At 39.3% G+C, this 17,891-nt stretch overlaps 1 protein-coding gene across 1 annotated transcript; it reads right to left on the bottom strand.

The window, feature by feature from the left end:
* Positions 1–1,395: 1,395 nt before the first annotated feature.
* LOC109996192 (interleukin-31 receptor subunit alpha) lies at positions 1,396–16,357 on the bottom strand. The gene is made up of 15 exons (XM_029280456.2): positions 16,314–16,357; positions 14,412–14,550; positions 13,024–13,183; positions 10,830–11,017; positions 10,592–10,755; positions 10,198–10,363; positions 9,196–9,278; positions 8,616–8,847; positions 6,952–7,140; positions 4,814–4,918; positions 3,781–3,927; positions 3,504–3,635; positions 3,236–3,332; positions 3,015–3,096; positions 1,396–2,175 (listed from the first exon to the last, which is right to left on the bottom strand). Exons 2-15 carry the CDS (start codon positions 14,467–14,469, stop codon positions 1,408–1,410), a joined length of 2,571 nt encoding a protein of 856 aa, XP_029136289.2. The 5' UTR covers positions 14,470–14,550; positions 16,314–16,357; the 3' UTR covers positions 1,396–1,407.
* Between the last annotated feature and the right edge of the window lie 1,534 nt (positions 16,358–17,891).

Here is a 17,891-nt window from a genome sequence, read left to right as displayed (position 1 = left end):
GCATGCGGTCACAAGTTTTGATTTATTGGCAGCAATTGCAAATTATAATGCTCATGTACACAAAAAATGTTGTAAACTGAAATGACGCCAACCCTGAAGTAATGGCTACCAACAAGGTGACTCATTATAATGGTTTAGCTTAAAGAAGTCTGCATTAGACTTAATATGTGTGGTTTCAAAGCAACCAGACATCGCTGACAAACTTCTGAGGAGGCAAGACGGTCCAAAAACAAATGGATGTTCAATGTAAAGAGAAAAGTCAGGACAGTGTATAGACAAAGAGAAGCAGCCGCTTCTGAGAGACACTGACACAAGGGATGTAACGATATGAAGAACACTGGAAGAAGAGTTGTTTGGTTGCATGCAATGACATGAGTCTGTGTTTGCATGGTTAAGTTAGTTACCTCAAAGTTAAAGTGTTTTTGAGCTGCTGTGGCCCAGTGGGAAGAGTCAGTCGTCTCTCAATCGGAAAGTTGGGGGTTTGATCCCACGCTCCTGCAGCCACATGTCCAACGCGTCCTTGGGCGAGGCACTCTACCCCGAGTTGCTCCCGCTGCTCCCGGCGGCGTATACATGTGTGTTTATGGGATTACTTAATCCTGATGGACACTTTGCTGCCATCGTTGTGTTAATGGGTGGGAATGGGAAGGTGTGACCTGCGGTGTAAAAGCGCTTTGAGTTGTCAGAATACTAGAAAAGCGCTATTCAAGTTCAAGAATATTTACAATACTATCACAAAAAAACTTTTCTCACTTATCAGGTCAAATGTATGTGCACATTACAACACCAAACAACCCAAAAGTAAAGCTTTCAGATACATCATATATCAGTTTTAGCACCATGATTGCCTATTCATGAATCAGAGTACCACAGAATAAACAAAAATAAAACATGCATATGCAAATACCATCACTGAGTCACTAATGCAGGTCAGATGCTGAGTTATTTACATTTCTAACTTTCAAGTCAAGGCTGTCACACTTTAAAGCAACAACGTGTAAAGTATAGCAGAATGTTACAAAATTATAATTAATGCAACATTATTTTTAAATTCCCTTTCAGTCTTTTTGAATTTGTCAGGTCAAACTATCATGATCTGTAAATGTGAAACTGTAGCCAAAGTAGCTTAGCTTAGCATAAAGAGTGGAAGCAGTTGGAGAGAGCTTGCCAGGTGAAATGTCCTGTAGAACAAGAGGTCATGTTGTTCTTCACTTTTTATATTTGTTAAACGAATGAAATAACACAAGTTACTTAGAGGATTGCAGAGGCGTTCGGGATGCCACAGAATGCTGTTCCAAGGCTTTAGCAAAGCTAAGCTAACCAGCTGTTTGCTCAGATCTCATTTGACAGATGTGAAAATGGTACAGATCTTCTCATGGAACTCTTACAACACTGTAATCATAAAATTCACTTTTTATTTGGGTGTGAAACTAAATAGGCAGGAGAAATGTAAGTGCCATACTCTATAGGGCAGGAGGAGAAATCCACAAAAACTGACGGAGGAAATGGCAAAAATGAAACAGTGTCACAAAGAGCATCAGGGTGGATGAAGGAATCCGGCTGGAGTGAGGGGAAAGAGTTATAGAGGCTTTTAGAGTAAGGTTTTCGAGGTGACTTGACCTCAGCTGGGCGAAAAGGCAAAACAGAGGAAAGAGAGATGCTGCTGCAGTCGGAGCTTTGATTCTGTCTCTGAAGATGACAGAACATTTTCAGTTCATCAGTTTGGGAAAGCAGTGAATCAGATTCTGTGTCACTTCTGCTCTGCAGACACACATTCAGATCACACTCTCCCCCTAGCTGTAGCTTAATGTCACTGATGCTGACGCTGCTGTGGTGCCATTCATTATACTGAAGATGGGAGGGTGATAGAAAGGGTTTGGGGAGACTTTTGAGGTACTGAGAGAAGATGACGTCAGAGTAGATGGAGGGACAGAGGGACAGATCAACTCCGCTTAAGCTATTGATGCACTTCTTCTCTGATTTTCTGTTGTAGCTCTGAGCCTCTGACAGTGGGAGCTGGGAGTAGCAGTGAGAGGGATATGTTTTGAGATTACCCAAACTTTTATAGGCAAAGTCCATATCTAGGCTGGCGTTCTGGAGGTCTCTTTCACCAAGCAAAAAAACTTCACAGTATTGGATTTCAGGCGCATCTGCGATTGCCCACTGCCTCGTACTCTGAGGGGGAAAAGAAACCATGTTTTTTAATTCATTAGCGGTATATTGTCTGCTACAGTTTTCCGCTTTCCCCACTTCATACCATCATTAAAATATTAATATTGTAATGCAAGGCAGTGGAAACACTTTGTGAGAACACATTAAAAAACTTAAGGTGAAAAATGGAACATGTAAATGAGTTTTATAATGTCTAGCATGAGACCTGAGTCACTCCCTGTTTTTAACTTTCACATCCCCCCCCAAAAAATAAAATAAAATAAAAATAAAAATTGAGGAAGAGGGAGAGAGAGAGAGGGAGCGAATAAACATATTGGTAATATTTGTCTCCCTGGAGTAAAAAAATTTGCGATCAAATCGTTTTTTATATTTGGAATCGGTATAATTAAATTGCTAGATTGTAATTATTTGCAGTGGAAGTTTGGAAAGTGACCTACAGAACAATGGTTCAGATGATTGCCTGCTGACAAGAGCAGGAGTTTGTTATCAACAGTCTGCTGGAGATTCATCTTATGCTGCCATCTAGTGGTTATATTTATAACATAGCTGATGGTGCATTGACTGATGCTGATGAGTACTGTTCTGACATTAGAGATTTGTTCTTTTTATTCTTTTTGTTCCATTTGATAAAAAAAATCATAACCCTGAATTAATAAAAGGAACTGATAAATTCCTTTTTTTGTTTTCCTTGCTCTTTGCATATTCAGAGTTATCTTAAAGAAATACACCACTAGTATTATTATTATTTTTTTAAATACCCCGCTGTAGTTTCTTTTAATATATTTTATAGTGTTTATAGCGTTTGAGGAGACAGTTGAAGGCAGAGGATTCAGGCAGGTTACCTCCAAAGCAGTTTGTGGGGTCCAGTGAGCCAAGCTGCTGTGAGAAGGATTTGGGACGTCTTGGAACAGCTTCTGTTTCACCCTATACAGAAAAATAAAATAAATGAAAATAGTTTTCAGCCATACTTTTTTGCACATAGTTCTGTGTGTGTGTGTGTGTGTGTGTGTGTGTGTGTGTGTGTAGTTTGTGATGTCTTGGGTGCATGAAACACACATCTTACATCTTAGTCTGTGCCAGAAAGACCAACAGCAACAGCATCAGTAAAGTCAGTATGAGAGGTAGGACGGCCCTAATCGCTATGGAGACTTCCTCAGAGCCTGAAGATACACACACACACACACACACGCAGGCACGCGAACACACACACACACACACGGAAAAATACACAATGACATATATTCTAAGAGTTAGGTTACAGTTACAGCATTTTAGGGTTTTTATTTTTAGGGTGTTATGATACTGTGTGTGTGTGTGTGTGTCATCGCCACCTATGTGCACATTAGCAATGGGTCCAGCTGCTCCAGAACCAGCGTCAGTGTTGGCCATTATGAAGATGTGGTAATTACCAGGCGACAAATTCCTCAAAGAGTAACTTTGAGCGTGACCAGGTAAACACACACCTGAACAAACAAGAACAGGTACGACAAAGAAAATAAATGATCATGGTTAAAGTATAAATAAAAAACAAAAGAAAAAGCAAAGATTGATCAACTCAACTCCTTTTGTCAACCCGTATATTGGGGTGAAAATGTACGTCTCGCTCACTTCTGTTTGGTTGGTTTGCTGTCGTGTAGTAAAGTGTGTAGTTGAGGATGAACCCATGCAGCAGCTCCACAGGTACAGGACTCCAGGTGAGCTCCACAGTGCTGCCTGAGATCTGCTTCACCTTCACAGTAGGACCAGCTGAGGGCGCTTCACAGGCAGAGAGATAGGAGGATCAACCACAGGGCATGATGTGAGAAGCGACTGGATCACTATCTGTATTTTCATGACATGTGGTATGATAAAGTTGTGTTTTCTTCATCAACTGGCAGATCTTGTATGCTCTGACAGATGAGGACTGAGATTATTTTAGTTTCAAATTAGACAAAATTCATTACATTTTTTCTGAAAAATTACCAAACTGCCATTACTGCACCAGGAGAGGTTGTATTTTAGTACAAATAAGATGAGAGCTAAGGAGCATCTATGGCTGAATTTCAGCATTTTGCTGCCTGTTTGTGTTTTCTTCATTTGTCAATAATAACAATAAATAATAAATAAATGAATGTTAGTGATAACTTCTGTTATACTGAGTGTATTTTCACAAAACATTTATAAACAATGAATTAATATAAAATATTACCTTTTCTTATAAATAATCAAACATAATCTCACACCAAAACTAATTCATATGCTCTCACAGACTCTGGTCTCATGTCTGAAATCATCATTAAGACAAACGTCTGTAATGTCTCTGAAAGTCTTTCATGCTGGTCGCTCCTCTCGTCCGTCTGAGAGCAGTCGAGGTTAAACGGCACTCTCTGTTCGCAAACATCTTTGAACCGCAATGCATGATGGTATATTTACTGCTCGTTTAGTGACCATCGGTTGTACACTTTTTTCCAATGCATTGTGGGATACAGTAAGTGGACTATATATGATTATGAGTATAATCATGCTCACTCAGAATTCGGACACCACTACAAAATGGCATGAACACTATATAGTGAATAGTGATTGATTTGGCACAGCCTATTTGATTAATCGAAATACTTTAATAAGAAAACAATAAGACAAATAGTCCACCATACTGTACCTCCTTGGCGTGTATAAACAAAGACCGTTCTGTTCTGTCCTGGACCTCGGTCACCATACAGCACTCTGACAGAAACAGCATAACGCTCCAACGCCTTGACCCCCTCTGAAACAAATAAAATAAGAGTACTTGGGTACATAAATACTTCATGAACTCAAAAACTTTATTCTGCATTCAACGATTCACTACTTTGTACTTTTGTACACTGAAAGTTGAAATGATTCTATCTTTCGCTAACTTAATTCTCTTTTTCCAGAGGTGAGAGCGCTGAAATTCTCAATCTGTTTGAATGATGATGATGAATTATTTTCCAGTGATGGCCTTAGCTTATGGAAGGCCGATTATCTGCGTTTAACAGACAAAATCTGTGACACATGTGGGTTAAACTTAAAGTGTCACAAAACATGATTTCAATCACACACACATGATATTGACTCAGAAAGAGACAGACACAAGCTGCAGAGAGTTCAAAAACAAGTGAAGAAGAACAAGGGAAAAAAAGATGAATAGAGCAGAGTGTTCTCATTAAAGTTCATTTTTAATATCTTGATAAATCCACTGAGATGCTCAATGTAACTTAAAGCTAAATGTCAGGACAGTGCAACAACAGGTGCTCTGTTCTGGGTGGCATCTGACTGTCAAAGCAAGATAAGGATGTGCAGTTTATGCCTCTGTGTGTGTGTGTGTGAGCGTGTGTGTGTGTGTGTGTGTGTGTGTGTGTGTGTGTGTGTGTATACAGTTGCAAGTTGTATTGTATCTGCTGTGTGCACTTGTAACACATGATGGCAGGATGGAGGTTTGACTGCAGAGGGGAAGAGAGAAATAAAACACTGAGCAGAATCACAGATCACTTACAATTTGGGCAGTAAGCACATTCCGGCCATATCACACACATACTCACTCACACACACTATACATGCACACTCATTTTTAAATGGGGGAGATCAAACTTGATCATAGTTTACCCTCCGCACACAGATCACAGTTATCAAGATAAAAACAAACAATAAGCAACCAGAGAGAGATGCAGCGATAAAAAGTAGGAAATTAAAAACCAGAAAAGGAGCAGACTTTTGTTCACAGATAGGACTGTTGTCGTAAACTGGCAATGTGAACTTGAGACAGATGCAGAGAAGGCAGCTCTTTTAATGTTCTTAGTGTCACATTTTGGGCTTGAAATGACTCTGGAGCTGGGAAGTTATTCATTTTAATAATTTATCAAGTAAACTACAGGATGATCTTAATATCTCCATTAAACTTTAAAGGTCCTCACATTGGGCCTTGAGGAACTTTGATGGAGTTTTCTCATTTCTTTTTATATCTTGCTAATATTTGGATGTTTTCTTTTTGGCAGCCTTCCTAGACAATTACCTTAAGCTGTGGTTTCAGTCATTTCGTAATCCTTTTTCTTTCTGAATTCAGAGCACTAGTCTTTCACCACTGTTTTCACTTTTGAAAGGCTGATGATTAACCCACAGATCCTGTAAACTATCACACCAGATGATAAATACTGGTGATGATGAACTTTTTCTTAGTCAGCTGAAGACATTGTCTACCGAGTAATAAGCCTTTTATCATCTTGTCTTTGATTTCATAACAATATGCTTTAATGTGAGACAGACTTAATATGAAGTGTTCTGCCTGAGTTACACTGACCTTCCAGAGACGTCCCAAGACGTCGCAAGGAACACACACACACACACACACCTGGGTCTCTAGTTTCCAAAACAGGATTCTAACTGTCACACAGAGAGATTCATTAACAATGGTCTTTGCTCTTACTTCCCCCCTAACCCTATGTTTAAAAAATCGAAAAGGCCAGGGGGTTGCAGAAAGAAAAATACGTAGAAAGCATGAATGCGGTCACAGAGCATGGAAATTATTCATCATGTAAGAAGAAACAAAAGAGACAACATGGAGCGACATACATAACATACAAACACACAAACAAACAAACAAACAAACAAACACACACACACACACCAAATATGACCCACAGACTCCTAAAGCACTGATGGATTCATATTGTTACATAAGGTTTCTGCATTCAACGATTCACTACTTTGTATTATCAGCTGTAAATTGGCCAAAGGAGGCTAATATTTCATACATAACGTTGTTCTATGTGTTGAGATTACCTGTGATGACTAATGCGGTACAAGAACTGTTCAGCATTTCCCACTGTAGGCTGCTGCTGTTTTTCTCTCTCACAGCGAACCACTCCACTACATAGCCACTCACGGGCCAACCGACTGGAGCCATCCAACGAACATCCAACCTGCTGTCGTCCAGTGAACAAGCAGTAAGATTGCTCGGGCTTGGTGGCTCTGAAGGCAAAAATGGAAGTTTTTTTTCAGAAGTCTTGCTGGTGAATTTTGCAAATGTGCAGTCTATTGACCAGTTTCTGATCCATTGCTGGTAAAAGACTGTTACAGAAGTCCAGTCATGAGGAGCTCAAACGTCAATAATGTTATGTGTGTCATTTAAAGTTTGAACTGATCTTATCCTGGCTATATTTCTGATGTGGTGGTATGATGATTGGATGACTTGGTTTGTTTGATTCTCAAAAGTGAGTTTGCTGTCAAAGGTAACAGCCACGTTGCTGACATTTAGATTTACATTAAGTGCAAGAGGACCAAGTTAGGACTGAATCAATGGGTGCGCCCAATAATCAGAATCTCTGTTTTTTCAGGATTTCTTTTAAGAAAATTTGCTGACATGCTTGTTTGAATATCTTTTAAACAATGTATGGGAATCGTGATGTTTTGAGGGGAGCTTTAGTATATTCAGCTGTGTGTCATCAGCATAACAGTTTGAATAAATATTATGTCTTTGTGCTAGTATATCAACCAATTCCGCTATTTTAAGCTGCAAACTGCTTTGCTGAGGGGCATAATGATATCAGATTGGGTTAGACTAAAGCAGCCTGTGATACACAGGGTGGAGTCACCTGGGCCCAATGCTTCAGGCCTCTACAAAGACTACGACCCTAATCCTGAAAGCAAACTATCTTTATGCACCTTGTTTGTTTCTTTAAATAGAGTTCATTTTCATCGCCACCCACACACCATGCTGCTTTTGTAAATCAGTAAACTAAAGTCTAATTTTTGAAGTCTAATTTTGCCGTACCTCCCTCTAATGGCCATGGCCCTTTGAGTCAGTCACGCCAGAAGTGATTCAAAGCAACAGTTTTTGCTCTTTCACCTTGAAGACTTTCATATTGTTGCAGTTTATTCTGAACAAAATAAAGTGACAGGTTGATGCGTGGCAATACAAAAAAAATACCTAGAAGAAACTGCCTCCACACACCTGTCAAAGTGATAGAGATGACTGGATTGTCATTTTCCAAAGTTACAAAAATACTAGACTAAATGAGGAACATATTTTAAATAGAGTTCATGAGACATACTGAAAAATGTAAACTGTTCTGGAAAGTTAGATGGAAAGCATCTAAAAAAGAGACATTAGCAGAGCCGATGAAGCTCTGTTGATTGAGAAGGCATCCCATGTACGGAGGCGATAGTCCTTGTCGCACTAGGTGCAAGTTTAACTTCTAAAGCTGACGCTGTTTGGTGCATTATCCTCCATTCCCGCTCCTCACATTTCCTTTGTCTCTCAAACTGAACTGTCAAATAAAGGACAAAAAAACACCAAAAGAATCTTCCACTTTGCCACCAATCCTAGAAAACCTACTTACCAAAGTAACACATTCTAAGAGTATGATTTTAGTTTCAAGTGATGATGCAGCTTAACATCGCCAACTGCCCCTTATTGTCATTGACAAACATCAACACGATTGTACCTCTTTCAGAAGCTCCAGGGAGCCATATTCGGGCTTCTGACGAGTTCCCTGCAGAGGTGGAGGCTGTCAGAGCGCATGATGACCGTCCAGCAGGAAGGAGCAGGCTACAGCAAGTACTTGTGGAGTTCAAATCTCTGCAGTTCCCATGATCGTATAGAACATGAGGACTTTCTGTGTGACAGGTTACATTGTAGAAGAGAACTCTGCCATTGGCCAGAAAGCCAGGCAGTGGCTGAAAAAAAAACAAACAAACGAAGCAGGAGAGAAAACAAGATGCAGTGAGTCAACGTGAGATAATTGATGTGTAAATCAGAATTCATAAAAGCAGATTATGTCAAATTGATACTCTCTCTCTCCTTCTCAACTTCTAATTGGACTATAAGGAAATGAAAAAGTAACTTCATGGAGGTATAAAAGACAATTACGGACAGAGGATGATTGAAAACTAATCAGTCCAATCCAAAAGTTATTAAACTATAAAGCTCAGAATGATATGAGCACTCATGACTCAAATCCACATGCATTTCAAGACACACACACACACACACACACACACACACACACACACACACACACACACCTTCCACAGCAGTGAAATATGTCTCCAACCGTTCTTCTGTGTTTGCTTCACTTGCCTCCAGAATGCTGGTGCTGCAGACGGAGCTGGTGGATAAACGGAGAGGAAACAATAATCAGCAATGAAAATCAGAAACACTTTCACATATTGCGTCCAAGTGATAACACTCCGGTCATCATAGACACGTCGCGATGCCCCGAAGAAGAATCCTTATATCTTTGGGAACACCTTTTGCCCAACCAATACCATGAGGTTTACTTTTAGTTAGGTGGACTGCACTTTGTAATGTTTTTGGAGTCGGCACTCATCATTTCATTTGTATTCATACACTGATGGCAGAGGCTGCTGTGCAAAGCGTCGGGCTCCTCGTCAGTGAAGTGTCTCACAAAGACTTTTCCTTGTATTTCATCTTTTAGTCAAACCCAGAACAAAGAGAAAAATGCAAATAAGTATTGGATCCTCTTGTGAGGGTTCCAGTGCTGTCATGGGAGTGTGACTACATTGTTTACTTGTTGTTTTACTTTTCTTTGGAGAGGCTCTATGACTGTGTTCCTCTGGATTTCTTGTGGTGGTTACTGTGAGTATATAAGACACTAATCCAGATTCTGTAGTTGGAAAAAGTTTCCAGGCAACTGGGATTAGACCCCTTGTCATACCTACAACATCCTGAAGGAATTACACTGTACATCCTCTCTGATCTAAGAATGCCTCAGGGTCCTGTTTGAGAAGGTGGGTTAAAGGTTATGTGGTGTTGGATCTAAGCTTCCTATTCAACCTCGGAGGTTAAGACATGTGATAGAAAATTGATTGATAAAGGAGATTATTTAGAACTGCAGGTTGATTGGTTCAGAAAAGTCATACAGATATTCTAAACAATCCTGTGTCTTGCTTAAGTGCAAATCTGTATCTGGAGAATACCAGATTTCTTCTTGTTTTCATCACTGACATGAACTGCCAGTGGTTTCAATATCAAGCAGAAAACATTACACACAGGTGTCCTCTCACCATCCTCTCCTGTCCTCCCCCAGGCTGCATTGCTCCATGGGCTCCAGGGACTCTTTGCGCCCAGGTATCGGTGACGAAGTCTGATGCTGTATGAGGTGTCAGGTCTGGGGAGACAAACCAGGAAGCTGTAGTCCCTCACTGTCTCATTTTGGTCCTGAACATCGAACTTCAAAAGTAATAGGACATAAGAAGGTAGTCAACAGGGCAAAGGAGGATGAGCGTTATAGAGATTATGGCATTTTTTTTATATAATGTGCCACTTGCTTTAGTTTTAGAAACAAATAAATAATATTACAAAACATTTAAAGTCTTTGTTTTAACCTTGAGAAACAGTACCACTACTCTTATAAATGAATGTGCATGCTCATTCAGATGTGTGTGGGTAGGTGTATACCTGTCCCTGTTCTGCAAACTGTATTTGGGATGTCAGGTTTCCAGCTTTGACTTCAGGGTGAGATACTGGAAATTCAGACAAGGTGCTGCTCCAGGTTACATTCAGACACTTAGGTCTCCCTTTGACTGGCTTGACACTGTTCAAACTCACAGGAGGCAACATCACTGAGGCAGACAGAGAAAAGTTAGGAAGCGGTTAGGCGAGAACAATCAGGGTGCAAGTGCGTCAACAGCCTTACCTTCAATTCTACCCGACTGACAGCGAGTTAGTGACGAAATGTTGCTGCTGTGACCATGAGCTGTGATGGTTGTGCAAAATGTAAATCTAACAGATGAGCCGTGAAGCTGTGCTGTGCAGCTGGTGCCAGAGGTGGTGCAGCTGAACGTTTTCAGAGTGCTGTTTCTTGAGATGTTTGCTCTATGGTTCCTGAAATACACACAAGACATAGAAGCATTACCAAAAAACAGAAACAGACACAGTGACATACAAGATAACACGCTCATCTGAGTTCAAGTCTTGCGGATGGCAAAAGGGAAAACAAGCCAACACAAAAAGCCCAAGTATGCATGGCAAGAGGATCCACATTTGCATGTTTCAGATACATAGACAAGAGCACACGCCAACATTGCTCACACATTTAAAAAAAAAAATCTGCTCTAAAATTCTGTGCAAAGATCTGCAATCTTATTTCCATTTCAAAAACCATGTAGCAACTGATATTGGCAGGATAAAAACAGACAATATAACCCCACAAACTGAAGCTGCAAAGCGAGAGACTTTATCGTATCAGTGAATCAAAACCACCATCAAAGCCTCACACGAATGTGAGATTAGAAGTGAATCTTTCAATCAACAATAATGTTGGCACACACTTTCAAACATGCTAACATGCACAAACACATCCTTTTTTTTTTTTTTTTTGCTGCACAAGCACGCAGATGATCCAGTTTGACTAGATCATTTCTAAAAATAAAAGAAAACGCCAACAGTGAAAAACATGTTTCCCTAGGGAGCAGCATGTTTGAAGGAAACGTTGTTAACATGACTCGTATCATCTAGATTATTCTTGAATTTAAAGAAAACTTTTGTCCCACTATATTTTTAAGGAAACGATCCTTATTGCGAGGAGAGTTATGATAGATTTTAAAGGAACAATGTTACCAGGCAGATAGAGAAAATGTGTGAAAAAGCTCTGCTCTGTGAAAAAAATTAATAAATCAGATATAAAGTATATCAAATGTCAAGGGTGTATCTTAGAAAAGATCTATTTCCTGTGTAGCAGAGTGGTGACGTGCGACTCTACTAAGCCTGAACTTCTCTAAATGTAGATTTGTCATGCAGGCTGCAGACAGGTATAATAGACGTAGTTTCTCAAGTTGAATTTGAACGTAATTACAAAAGTAAATAACATGGTTTGCCTTCCTCACTCTAATAAATGTATCCTCTGGGCCAACGTTTTATTCATATTTGTCTGATTTATCACTTCTCCAACAAAATAGTTGTTGGAAAGAATTGTAAAGCAGCTTAAGAATTTCTTAAGGGACAGAATAATAAAAGTTCTTGGCGAAGATTTCTATGGAAAATGTCACTGTTTTCCAAAAGGAACATGATACAGAGAAATGCAATTTTAAATGCAAAGACAAGCATGACATGGAATCTAAAAATCTGGTTTGATTTTTCCTCTGTGCCCTAAAGCTTTATTGATTTAAAAAAAAAAAAAAAAAAAAAAAAAAAAAAAAAAAACTACCAATAAAGATGGGCGCCGATAGCCTAGCAGTTTTGACGCGACCCATAAACAGGCAATTGTCCTTAGAACAGCCGGGGGTTCGAATCCGAACTCGGCCCTTTGCTGCATGTCACCCCACAATCTCCCCTCCCTAGATTTCCTGTCTCTCTTCAGCTGTCTCTAATAAAGGCAAAAAGGCCAAAAAATGTCCCCCCCCGACCCCCAAACCAAAAAACTACCAGAAAAGCATCAATGAACCCACACATTTGTATGGGGGTGTCATGACATGTTCATTAAAAACAGAAAAAGTTATATGTTTAACTGTAAGAAGACAGCAGGATGAGATTTTGTCATCAGACTTTATAGAAATCACCACAATTACACAAACAATTCAAAAAACATACAGTAGGTGCTCCACTCAACTGTGGTTGACTTACTGAAGCATGTTTCATTAGTCTAAAGGCTCGCCTTGGAAAAAGCCTGATCCCTGCCGCTATTGCTGCCCTGAACAAAAAGCCTTGCTGAACAGGCCAGGGTGGGAACTTTTGACTGTTGTTTATCTTTGTTTGTTTTATACACTGTGTTTTGTGTATGTACAGTTCTTTGTACTGAAACGGGGCTGTGAGAAGGGATTTCCCCATGGTCAAAGTCTACAGTATGCGTTCAAGAAAGACTTTGAACATACTGAAGGCATGCTACTACTCACCAAGGCCTCCTCTCAATTTGCAGGGTGTATCCCGTCCACAGTGTGTCCCCTTGCTCCCAGTGGCAGGTGACGTTAGCTCGATTTAGGAACACACAGCCAATCAGCTGTGGGGGTCTGGGGGCCTTCTTGGACGTTGTAAGGGAGACGGCTGGAGGTAAGGCTGAAGATAGAGAGAGGCTGGAGTTAATAGCATAGAGATCTTTTTTTTAATCTATCTTTAGGCTAAAGAAAAAGAGGCGGCCTGGGTTCAATCCCCACTCTCTCTCTCTCTCTCTCTCTCTCTCTCTCTCTCTCTCTCTCTCTCTCTCTCTCTCTCCCTCTCTCTCTCCACAGTCTGTCCACTGTCCTGTCTCAATTAAGGCAAAAAAAGGCTAAAAATAAATCTTTAAAAAAAAAGAAAAAAGAATGGGAGATAGACGAAAGACAAACATGTGAGAAATAAGCAATGAGGAAATAAGTGAATCTGTTTCTGCGGGTTGACTGTTTCCAAATGAAAGCGCTCAAATACTTATTAAAACAGACCTTAGAAGAATTATATCTGAAACCAATCTTTCCAAGTAGCATTCAAATGATCCATCTTGTGTAACGCGTATGAAAGGCTGCAATGGCTATTTTAGCCTCAGCGTTCAAACAGCAGCTTCGACAAAACTCAGACAGATGGCCTGGATCTGACTCTCACAAATAATCTCAGCTCGTTCAGCTGTCTTGCATTTCTATGACGGCGGCAACCTTTAAGTAAATATGCTGGTACATTTTACAGTTCAGGACCTTTCCATGAAACTCTTTTTAGGGCTGTTATATTTACATATTCAAACTTCATATTTGCATACATGCTGATTATTTGACCAAACAAAGGCTTCACTTAGTTTAAAAAAAATGCTTATCTAGAATGACCCGACAAAAAGACAACTATAAGTATTATACCAGCAGCAGCAGCTCAGTCTATAGGGACTTGGGTTGTGAACCAGAGGAACCAGAGGGTCACCGGTTCAAGTCCCAGTGCAGCCAGTTCACTTCCTGAGCACTGCTGAGGTGATATCTTTGGGTGATTTAATTATGAACATGTCACCCTTGCCATCTGTTTCTGAAGGTCATTGAAGGTCTTTACTTGTTTCTCTTGAACGTCTTTTAAAATTTACACTGAAAAAATAGAGCAGCAAAGTTGTAACCAATTGATAACCACTCCTCTTAACGTCCCTTTGCCAAATGTGGAAACAAATCTATGGTTGCCTTAAAAAAACAATGGCAGGCCCTCTCCTTATACTAATGTATTAAAAACGTTGGTATTTGTATTGGATATATTGATGTGTTTTTTGAGTCAAAACTAGCAATTAGTCTCATTCGTTTAGTCTGGACTGGGTTAAAAAAGGGGGGACTCTGAATCATACCGAGGGTGATTGCGGCCCCCAGCAGGCAGGTCCACACCAACGCCGGGCTTTGATCCATGAACACCAACAGGTCAGTCCTGGTACTGCAGCCCAGCTCGCTCACTTCTCCATCACACAACCAGTGACTCAGCTCCAGTACCTTCACAATTAACACAAACACTCAGTTTGCTGGTCACATCACATCATTTTCACTTCCTCAGCTTCTCAACCTGCAACATCATAGAATTGCCACATTGCACCAAATTATCTCGAACAATACAAAACACAGCCGTTTGCGCAATTTGACGTCCTGAGGTGGGTGTGTTAGTTTTAAGAAGGAAAAATGGGTGAATTGTGATGGAGTCAAAATAAAGTCAGGTCTGAACTTTTACAGCATAAACAAACCTCATCCGGGTGTAAGAGCTCAGGCTCGTCCTGTAGGAGCCTGGGGACAGTGCCCTGATTTGAAGGGCACTGTCACCAGGTTGTACTTTTTAATGATTGTGTGAAATGTAAAATGAGAGCCCTGCAATAAATCACATCTTTGAATTACTCTGAATAATAATTTTTCAACATGTGTAATTTTAAAAGTCAATAAATGAATGATGTTAACCATTATAACCCGTGCTGTGAGGCGCTCCTATGTGGAGGCTGCTATAAGCAGTTTATAAAGTTGAAACGCATGCCTAACTACACATGAATAAACTCTTCACAGCTAACTATTGTGATATTACCATCTATTAAGCATATATATGATGCTTAAATGTGTAAATTAGATAGCTTAACATTATCGGTAAGTGACTGTGACCCTGTATAGGCTACAACTGGAAATCAATCAGGGGACAAAGAGGTTCAGTAAATTTACAGATGTCTCACACATTTGAACTTACTGCAGGCACAACACCTTATTTGACACATAACATTTAAAAAAAAAAAAAAAAACAGTTAAAATTTAACAAGGATGTATCCTGAAATATTTAAATGTCAATTTTTTTTACAATATGTCCTGTGATGTGTTAGGGTTAAGGTTAATGTTTCAGCTGTATGGTGGAGGTTTTTTTGTATATGTTAAATGTTGTTGACTAAATTAAGATACAAAAATTATAAGCTCCTTATTCTCATCATACTTTATTTTGGAAATTATTTTACAAAGAACTGTCATAAAATAAAGGAACTAGGATTGAAAAATGTCCCTGCCTTTTAAATTTAATGATGTATTATGTAGGACCATAAACTAAAACTTCTCCAGATCAAATAGGCTACAGGTTTTATTTGAAATGATCAGGTCTTCAATCAGAGATTAGGAAAATATAGCAAATATACTTGGTATATGATTAGAAATGCCAGGAAATTGTTTGAATGTAAAGTCTTTTTTTTTTTCTCGACATAAAGTTAAAAGAGGAATAGTAAAGTAAAACAGCTTCACAAATCTTAGCCATTTAAAAGACAGAGCCACAAATATTTTACAGGGTATTAACCTCTAAATGACTTAAAATGTTCAATCGATTAATTATTGTTGCAAATCAATCAATGGAAGTGTAGAAGAGTTCGGTATAATATGCAAATGAAAGAAAATTCGGAGTAAACCCGGCATAACTTTAAAACATAGAAAACTTTAGAAAAGTATTTATTTACACACCGGGATGTTTTTCTAATGGCTGAAGGGTTTATTTATTACATAACCTATGACAATCATGCTGAGACGTGTCCAGACTCTAATCTTCCACCTTGGTATATTTGCTGAGATTAATGGATGCACGTTGAAACTATAGCTACACAGCATCTTAAAAGTCAAGACTCAGCTGAATTCTCCCGCTGAAGTTCAAAAACAAGTGCACGTAATGAAACCATATATCTTACAGTCTACGGATGAAGCACACATGGCTGGAAAATATTTGAACCGATAGGAAAGGCTTTACTTACTGAGCTCTGGCAACATCTGCGAGTCTCTGCAGCGAGTACGAGCCTCTCAGCCTGTAGTAAATACCTCTGTACCGCCCAGCTGTTTGTCAATGCCCCGGTGACGAGCGGTTCTAAATCTGAGGTTCGGGGTCCCCCAACAGGACCATGACGCACAATTAAGTAATCCACGTCATCGGGCTTTTTGCTTTTTTTTTTGTCTTCATACAGAAGCGTCACAGTTTGTGTGTTCCAAGGCCATCTACTGTTCACATGTCAGTGTTTCTCTGCAAAGCTGACTCAGATGATTTCAGAATAATGTGCCATTCAAATGTTTTTTTTAATTACAGGGAACCACAAATCTAAAGTCCTCATGAAATGAAACAAACATTTTCCTGGTTTTAATTCAGCGTTTCCGTGTTGAATCATTCATTATCTGCCAAATAGCAATGAAGCATTATCGAATATTATTAATTACATTATATATATATATATATTAATTCTTATTATTATATAATGTTTTACATTAAAATAACTATTTTCTCTTCCTGTAAAACATTTCAAATGTCTGATGACTCATCCTGCACATTTTCGACTAGGCCTAATTAAAAAACTTTGTCCAACTTTTCTGGCATGTTTTACGCTCACTTTCAACAATCCAATCAAATTAATTCCAACGCTATGTCCCGCCTTCTGTCTTGTGATTGTTTCTGTCCCATTTTAGTAGGAAATATGTCACGACAAGGCAGTTAGTTACTCTCGAAGTTCCGTTTCATGGGGACTTTAAATCTTCAGGGATTAATTTGGTGTTTCTGCATAATTGTGCAGTTGAAAATAAACCACATTGATAGATATATGTATATAGATATATACATTATTTTGCTAAATAGATACTGTCACAGCATACCATATCCTATGATTCAGTCTCTATGACATCATAAAGGAAGTGACATCAGACATATTTTCATAGTTGATCTTGGTTTTTCAACCCTGTAGTGAGTAAGTGATAACTGACAGTCTGTTTTGCAGACCTCAGCTAAAAATTGAGTTTTTAGCTGCTGTTAACCAAAAACCTCAAGTCTATAACATCCAAATCTGTCATATATTTTATTTTAATAGGATTGAATTGTGATGACAGAGTTGAATATTTTAAATTACTCAATACAATAATTCAATGAGGACCATGTCAGATATTCTTAATGATATATTATGTTCAATATTTTCAGACTTTACGATGGCTAAAACGACAACAGAGACAACAAGAGTACGGTGTAAGATGGAATGAAGATTCTTAGGGGAGGGGAGAAAAAACATCAGGAGTAAATGGATAGGGGGGCGCTGGTGGCGCAGTGGTTAGTTCGCGCGCCCCATGTATGGAGGCTGTAGTCCTCCGAGCGGGCGGCCCAGGCTCGAATCCAGCCTGTGGCTCCTTTCCCGAATGTCATTCCCCACTCGCTCACTCCCTGATTTCCACCTCTTTCCACTGTCCTATCTCTACATTAAAGGCACAAAAAGCCCAAAAATAAATCTTAAAAAAAAAAAGAGTTACTGGAGAGGTGGTAAAGATGTGGAGGCAGGAATTTTTTTTTTTATCTGAGTGAT

The sequence above is a fragment of the Labrus bergylta genome, chromosome 18 (assembly GCF_963930695.1).
Source record: "Labrus bergylta chromosome 18, fLabBer1.1, whole genome shotgun sequence".
Classification (NCBI taxonomy): domain Eukaryota; kingdom Metazoa; phylum Chordata; class Actinopteri; order Labriformes; family Labridae; genus Labrus; species Labrus bergylta.
The sequence above is the reverse complement of the archived record's forward strand: the minus strand, read 5'-3'. Positions and strand labels throughout refer to the sequence as shown.

What these genes read in the sequence shown, in the direction of transcription:
- LOC109996192 (XM_029280456.2), bottom strand. Translation starts at nt 14,469, where the DNA reads ATGGATCAAAGCCCGGCGTTGGTGTGGACCTGCCTGCTGGGGGCCGCA. An exon ending in GGGGAGGACAGGAGAGGATG is followed by an intron (nt 9,279 to 10,197) that starts GTGAGAGGACAC and finishes TTTATCCACCAG; the next exon opens with CTCCGTCTGCAGCACCAGCA. An exon ending in TGTTTATACACGCCAAGGAG is followed by an intron (nt 3,928 to 4,813) that starts GTACAGTATGGT and finishes CTGCCTGTGAAG; the next exon opens with CGCCCTCAGCTGGTCCTACT.